The sequence below is a fragment of the Rhinopithecus bieti genome, unplaced genomic scaffold, assembly GCF_001698545.2.
Source record: "Rhinopithecus bieti isolate Rb0 unplaced genomic scaffold, ASM169854v2 scaffold_3041, whole genome shotgun sequence".
NCBI classification, from domain to species: Eukaryota; Metazoa; Chordata; class Mammalia; order Primates; family Cercopithecidae; genus Rhinopithecus; species Rhinopithecus bieti.
In genome coordinates, this window is record NW_016804262.1 from 1,996,207 (window position 1) to 2,003,931 (window position 7,725).

Here is a 7,725-nt window from a genome sequence, read left to right on the forward strand (position 1 = left end):
CGCGCGAGCTTTCGCCTACGCGGCGCGTTGGCAGGCTGCGGCTCCTGCAGTCGGGGAGCGGGCGGGGGCGGAGCCCTGGGCGTGCTCGGCGTGTCCGGGGCCACTCAGCGCACGCTGGCATCTGCCGGGGGGAATGGGGGGCGGCGGCGGCGGCGCAGCTGAGCTCGCGGTGTCCCCGAGCGCCGGCGGCCGGGAGGATGGCCTGGGCTGCGGGTGGGGCGCGCGCCCGACAGCCGGGGCTCCCCTCTGAGCGGCCGTGGCTCCTGCACCTCCCCGGGGGGCCGCCCGGTCGATGCCGCTAAGGCCAAGGACATATAGACGGTCTGTCCGCCCCCACTCAAACCGGGATCATGACGGTCCCCAAGGAGATGCCCGAGAAGTGGGCCCGGGCCCAGGCGCCTCCCTCTTGGAGCCGAAAGAAGCCCTCCTGGGGGACAGGTAACTGGAGGCAGCACCTGGCAGCTCTCCCGCACCCATTATTTCCCCCCTCCAATCCCTACATTCACTTGTCCCCAGCCTTCCCCTACCTCCCCTGATCCTCTTTCCAGACCCAGAGATCCTGGCTCCGAAGGATCCAGTCCCTACCTTCTTCCTTTGCATGGTCTTTGGTGATTGCGCAGGAGACTCAGCCCAAGGGAGCCCCTCTAGGGAAGTTTATGGGAGTGAAGTGGCTTGGTAGGCAGGGGGCACTGTGGCCTGGGGTTATGTTACTGCAGTGTGCTCTGCAGGGGTCCTGGGGTGTGTAGAAGGGGTTCTGGAATGCTGTCTTTGGCTCCTGGACAGGTTTAAGGAATTAGGTTTGCTGCCACCAAGTTACCCCTTTTTGCAGCATGAGGTCATGGTGACCTCCAGGGAGATGGGCTGGGGAATCTATTATAGAACAGCTCCTTACTCTGGGACATGAATTTGGTGCCTGCAGTCCCAGACCTGCAAAGGTTTGGGATAGGTTTACCTAGATGGGTGTCACTAACTGAGTGACAAATGAGCCCTTTAAAGGGAAATGCGTGTAGATGGTACAAGGAAAGTCCAGTTAGAGCGCAGCTGTTTCCATTACATTTCATTCCTCCCTCCTCCATCTCTATCTCAGTCTGCATGACCCATATGCCTGAAACGCGCCCCCCCTCTACTTTTCTACTTGAAGATGAGCTTTGAAATAAAATGATGTCATTGTGGGCCAGTCAGAAGCAGCTGCTGGTGACATGTGACAAGCAGAGGCTCCTGTAGGGGGGACTGCACGTGGGGCTGGGATGCTACCGCAGAGCAGCTCCAGGGCACAGTGAGCCTCCTTCTTGCCACCTACCCAACCCTCCAAATTAGGGAGACAGCAGTACTGCTACTAGAGCTGCAGTGGTCCCCAGGGGGAAGGAAACTTTACGTTTTCAGTGCTACTCCTTGATTCTGACGATATATGCATTAATAATAGCAGCAAAAGGGGCTGGGAAATCCCAGGACTGTCAGTGGCTAAGATTCCTCTGGAGTGGGGGTGGGGGAGACAAACTGGGTGCTCCCGGTGGAAGACTGTGAAGGTTGGTGGTGAGGAAAAGAGAACATATCCTATCCTGTGAATGTAACCTGGAGAGCCGTGTGGTCAGGCTGCTGGTGAGAGGTGGACTGGAGGGAAGAATTTGATGACCCCCTCAGTTGTGGAGCTAACTCCTTAAAATGATATTCTGTGGAAAAAAACAGGGAACCCCCACAAAGTGTTGGTCCAGACCTCAATTTGCTCCTCCTGACTGCAGCATCATTTTGTTGCAGAAGAAGAAAGGAGGGCACGGGCTAATGACCGAGAATACAATGAGAAATTCCAGTATGCGGTAAGTGACTCTAGACCACCCGTTCCCTCTCTCTGTTTGGAGAGGGGAAAGGGGCAAGGACAACCTACCCTTGGGACTGAGGGCTACCTGGGAAGAGTGCTTGGGGGAGGGGAAGGCAAGCTCCTCAGCCACTCTCAATCTGCTACCGTGCTGAATTTTTCATGCCTTCACCTGTCAGTGAAGCAGAATACATTGACCCCCTTGAGACTCCCTTCTCTCCTCCCCTTTCCCCCTCCCACACCTGTGTTTGCTGGCTTTTGGGGTAGAGGTCTGGGGAAGTATAAAGATGGGGGAGGCAGCCTCAGTCTGGTTCTGGGTTGGGGCTGGAGGCTGCTCATTATCTTCTCTCCTACTGCCATAGAGTAACTGCATCAAGACCTCCAAGTACAATATTCTCACCTTCCTGCCTGTCAACCTCTTTGAGCAGTTCCAGGAAGTTGCCAACACTTACTTCCTGTTCCTCCTTATTCTGCAGGTAGGTGACCCATAGTAGATTTTTTGCAGCTCCCCAAACTGAATAAAGCCAAGGAAGAGGAAAGGGAGTGAAGGCATCGGATGGGGCCTCAGACGCATACTTCTCTTTTTTTTTTTTTTCAGTTGATCCCACAGATCTCTTCCCTGTCCTGGTTCACCACCATTGTGCCTTTGGTTCTTGTCCTCACCATCACAGCTGTTAAAGATGCCACTGATGACTATGTGAGTTGGTTTCATTCCTCTATTTTGTCCCAGTCACCCACCCCTACTCCAACCCCCACCCCCAACTCACGGCCACCTTCATTCAGCACAATTTCTTGGTGACCTTGACATCCCTTACCCGGTCCAGCTAGATCCCTGATGTCTTTTTGCTGAGGATGGGGAGGGGAAGTCAGGGAGTGAACTGGTTTGTGATGGGGTATATATGAGGCGTTAGCCAGCATCCTCTGAGTTCTACTGATTAACGAATTCCTTCGAGGCGAGGGAAAGTGTCTTACCTTTCACAGTTTTCTTCTTTTCAGTTCCGCCACAAGAGTGATAACCAGGTGAATAACCGCCAGTCTCAGGTGCTGATCAATGGAATGTGAGTGCCTGTTGGAGACAAGAGCTCTGGGGAGGAAGGGGGTCCCCTAGGAACCTCTTCAGCTCCTGACAGCCTCTTCACTGTCTTCTTGTTGCCTCAGCCTCCAGCAGGAGCAGTGGATGAATGTCTGTGTTGGTGATATTATCAAGCTAGAAAATAACCAGTTTGTGGCGGTAAGGGACAGGGTACCCCTCTAGGCTGGTAGGGTTCTTCCTCTTTTTTGTCAAAAAGGGATGAATCTTTCCTGATTTACTGTTGCCTCATAAACACCCATGGCAGGAAACTTTCTCACATCAGAGGCTCCTGTGTCATGCTGATATGCCTGGGACTAGCCATTTATGCATCTGGAACTAAGCAAACCAAGAATGCTTGGATGAAGGAGCCACCATCACAGCCCACTGGGGGTGGAGGTTTGCATATTTGGACTTCTCATTAGTTTTTCTCTCTAGGCGGATCTCCTCCTCCTTTCCAGCAGTGAGCCCCATGGGCTGTGCTACATAGAGACAGCAGAACTTGATGGGTAAGTGGCATGCTCAGTGTTAGCCCTCTCCTTCTGTCTCTTTGGAGGTAAAAAGATTGTCTTTGAATGAGGTTCTCAGGCCTGGGCTTTGTCTGAATTTGGAAAAATTAGGGTAAGAAAAGCTTTGGATGGGATGTGCAAAGTGTTATTCGGCCAGTATTTGCTGGGCTAAGCAGTGATACACCATGCTTAGGTGTCACCAGGTAGAATTTAGAGGATGGGGAAAGGTGGGCATGGTGACTCACTCCTATAAACCCTAGCACTTTGGGAGGCCAATGTGGGAAGATTGCTTGAGGCCAGGAGTTTGAGATCAGCCTGGGTAAGATGGTGAGACTTCGTCTCTACACACACACACATACACACACACACACAAAATAAATAAATAAAAAATAAATAAATAATTTGTAAAATTAGCTGGGTATGGTGGTTTTAACGCCTGTAATCCCAGCCACTTGGGAGGCTGAGGTGGGAGGATCGTTTGAGCCCAGGAGTTCGAGGCTTTAGTGAGCTATGATTGTGCCACTGCACTCCAGCCTGGGCAGCAGAGCAAGACCCCATCTATGAAAAAAAATATTTAGAGGATGAGGAGGGATCGGGGACTCAGGGACACTGTCCTTCCAGTGAGACCAACATGAAAGTACGTCAGGCGATTCCAGTCACCTCAGAATTGGGAGACATCAGCAAGCTTGCCAAGTTTGATGGTGAGTAATTTTGGAGGAGCAGCCTGAAGGTAGAGGAGGGGCGTTGAGTTTTGCTTGGGGGCATTAAATTATACCTTTTCATTTGGACTTTTTGTTGTTGTTATGCAGCTTCCTGGACTGTTTTGGGGAGGGGAGTGTTGGTAATGTCATTTGGCTCCCTCTTGATTGTGAGTTGATAATTATTTCAAGGGAACTTTGTGGCTGATAGCTCCCCACTTGCTATGCATGTTGAGAGAAATTCAGCATATTCTTTTTGCTTATTAGCTCGGAATAATAACATATGTTCCTTGTAAGACAAACCATACAAAGTGTATAAGAAAAAGTGAATGGAGGTCAGTACCATGGCTCACACGTGTAATCCCAACACTTTGGGAGGCCGAGGCGGGCAGATTTCTTGAGACCAGGAGTTCGAGACCAGTCTGGTCAACATGGTGAAACCCTGTCTCTATTAAAAATACAAAAATTATTAGCTGGGCGTGGTGGTGCGTGCCTGTAATCCGAACTATTCGGGAGGCTGAGGCGGGTGAATTGCTTGAACCTGGGAGGCGGAGGTTGCAGTGAGCTGACATCGTGCCACTGTACTCCAGCCTGGGTGACAAGAACGAAACTCCGTCTCAAAAAGAAAAAAAAAAACATGTAAAAATTAGCCAGGTGTCGTGGTGCGCATCTGTTGTCCCAGCCACTCGAGAGGCTGAGGCATGAGAGTTGCTTGAACTAAGGAAGTGGAGGTTGCAGTGAGCTGAGATCACGCCACTGCACTCCAGCCTGGGCAACACAGCAAGACTCTGTCTCAAAAAAAAGCAAAAAAAAAAAAAGAAAATAGCTCTTCCTTCTTCTTCTACCCTGCTTAGGTAGCCACATTGACTGTCAGTATGTGTTCATCCACACTTTTCATACATGTTTGTACAAACAAATATTAGGACATGCTGCTGCTTTTTTTTTGAAACACTCTGTTGCCCAGACTGGAGTGCAGTGGTGCAATCTCGGCTCACTGCAACCTCTGCCTCCCAGGTTCAAGCGATCCTCGTACCTCAGCCTCCTGATTAGCTAGAATTAACAGGTGCCCGCCACCATGCCTGGCTAATTTTTGTATTTTTAGTAGAGACAGGTTTCGCCATGCTGGCCAGGCTGGTCTCGAACTCCTGATCTCAAATGATCTGCCCATCTTGGCCTCCCAGAGTGCTGAGATTACAGGCATGAGCTACCGTGCCTGGCCTGCTTCATTATTTTCCTGAAGAGCTGCATCAGCTCACACTCCCACCAGCAGCGTGTGGATGGGCCCTTGTTCTTGCATCCTCTTCCCTCAGTGCATTTTCTCTTTGTTTTATTGTCTTGTGGTCAGGCTGTAGACTGGACCTTGAGCAGTGGAATTTTTGTCTCCTGTTCAGGTGAAGTGATCTGTGAACCTCCCAACAACAAACTGGACAAATTCAGCGGAACCCTCTACTGGAAGGAAAACAAGTTCCCCCTGAGCAACCAGAACATGCTGCTGCGGGGCTGTGTGCTGCGAAACACCGAGTGGTGCTTCGGGCTGGTCATCTTTGCAGGTGAGCCTCCTAGCATCCAAAGAAAGAAGGGTAAGAGGGACCCAGCCAGCCCTCCCTCAGGAGTATGGGATGAGGTAGGAGAATACCTAAGGTAAAAAACCTCCAGCTCTGTATACAGGCCTTTTATCCAGCCAGTGTCTCTATTCCACCCTGGTGTCCTGCAGTCTGGGGATCAGGGCAGAAGCCCAGAGGCAGATGTGTTATTTGGCTTTCCCAGTCCTTCCCATTTTTTTCCAGGTCCTGACACTAAGCTGATGCAAAACAGTGGCAGAACAAAGTTCAAAAGAACGAGTATTGATCGCCTAATGAATACCCTGGTGCTCTGGGTAAGGTGCCCCACATCTGGTCCCTGCCTCTGCCCTTGGCTTCTCCCTGGGTGGCTCCTTTTCCTTTCCTCTCTCTTCTTTGGGCCGTAGTCTTCAAATTTGGCTTTAAAGCCACTAGCAGGTCAGCTACACAAAGGCAGTGTTTATTTTAGGCTCCTTTTAGTTGGAAGATGTTATTTAAAAAAACTTTAGGAACATGCATGAATCAACAACTTAAAGCTAAAACAAATCATCCCTTCTCTGATTCCAGTTCTGATGATGACTTTGTAAAGCATGTGACCTTCTGTTTGCTTTTGCCAGGGACAAGGAGGCCTTCATGGGGATGGAGAGGGAATTAAAAGAAAAATTTCCATTTGGAAGAGGTTGGCAGGGTCTTTTCCCCCCAACTTCTAAGAACGAAGGATCCCAAAGGAAAAGTTTCTGTTTTGGTTTTTGGCAATTCCTGAATCCTTCTCTTGTTTAGCTAGAAATCTGAACTCCTTGTTGGGCTCTCCTCCCCTTCCTGTGCCCTGACTGTCTGCTGCCTGCCCGCTACATGCCAGCTTGCAAAGGCTGGGGCCAGCCTCTGGTGAGCTGGTTTCCGCTCTGTCTTTAAAGGGTGTGCAGAAACCCAGCCTGGTGGGCGTGGTTGTCTATCACATAGGGGGCTCCAGTCGCCCCCTGGTGGTCATTGGGCACCAATCTCCTATTTTGTTTCAAAGCCTCAACAGTGGAGGCAGCTTTGGAAATAGATGTAGGAAATTGGACAGTGGTCTGGTTTTTTACCAGTCTCTCCAGAGACTCCAAAATTTATAAGATTTTTGACTAATCAAGAAATCTAGACCAGGAGTGGTGGCTCACACATGTAATCCCAGCACTTTAGGAAGCCAAGGTGGGAGGATCATTTGAGCCTAGGAGTTGGAGGCCAGCCTGGATACCATAGTGAGACCCTGTCTCTACAAAAAATTGAAAAATTAGCCAGGTTTGGTAGCATGCACCTGTGGTCCCAGTTAGTCTGGAGGCTGAGGCGGAGGGATTGCTTTCCTGGGAGATTGAGGTTGCATTGAGCTAGGATCATGCCACTGCACTTCAGCCTGGGCAACAAAGCAAGACCCTGTTTCAAAAAAAGAGAAATCTATGTTTATGAAGATATAGTTTGTTTCCCAAGTTTAAAAAAAAAAAGGCAGTTTATGTGAGATAGTGAACATTATTGTGGCTTGGCATTTTTGTTGGCTTGTGGAGGCCTAGCCCAGATGAATAGATGATTTATAGTAAGTTTTGTGGTATGTTAAAAGTAGCTCATACCCACTCTTACCAACTTTGAGGACTCTGGAAGGTTTCAAGGTGCCAGACTGGGAGCTAATCAACTATTTCAGTTTCTTCATCATATAGATAAAATAATAGTCAGACAGAAGGCCACATGATAATTGATGACAGACTAGAACCTGTCACCAGTTCTGAGGTTTTTCCACTAGAGCAGGGGTTTCCAATATTTTGACCTCCCTGGGCCACATTGGAAGAAGAATTGTCTTGAGCCACACATAAAATACACTGACACTAACAATAGCTGATGAGCTTAGAAAAAAATAATTGCAAAAAATAACTTTATTTATTTATTTATTTATTTATTTATTTATTTATTTATTGAGACGGAGTCTCACTCTGTCACCAGGCTGGAGTGTAGTGCAATGTCATGATCTCGGCTCACTGCAACCTCTGCCTCTTGGGTTCACATGATTCTTCTGCCTCAGCCTCCCTAGTAGCTGGGATTACAGGTTCCC

General features: G+C 49.4%; 1 protein-coding gene across 1 annotated transcript in view; it reads left to right on the forward strand.

Annotated features, from left to right (window-relative positions):
- The first annotated feature begins 9 nt into the window (after positions 1–9).
- The window catches only part of ATP8B2 (ATPase phospholipid transporting 8B2), a 23,983-nt gene continuing 16,267 nt past the window's right edge, over positions 10–7,725 (forward strand). The window contains exons 1-11 of the mRNA XM_017867426.1: positions 10–438; positions 1,756–1,814; positions 2,176–2,289; positions 2,412–2,510; positions 2,810–2,871; positions 2,972–3,044; positions 3,321–3,391; positions 4,013–4,092; positions 5,481–5,639; positions 5,877–5,965; positions 6,563–6,698. Of these exons, the coding sequence (XP_017722915.1) occupies positions 351–438; positions 1,756–1,814; positions 2,176–2,289; positions 2,412–2,510; positions 2,810–2,871; positions 2,972–3,044; positions 3,321–3,391; positions 4,013–4,092; positions 5,481–5,639; positions 5,877–5,965; positions 6,563–6,698 (1,030 nt within the window). The 5' untranslated portion in view covers positions 10–350. The remainder of the gene's footprint in view (positions 439–1,755; positions 1,815–2,175; positions 2,290–2,411; positions 2,511–2,809; positions 2,872–2,971; positions 3,045–3,320; positions 3,392–4,012; positions 4,093–5,480; positions 5,640–5,876; positions 5,966–6,562; positions 6,699–7,725) is intronic.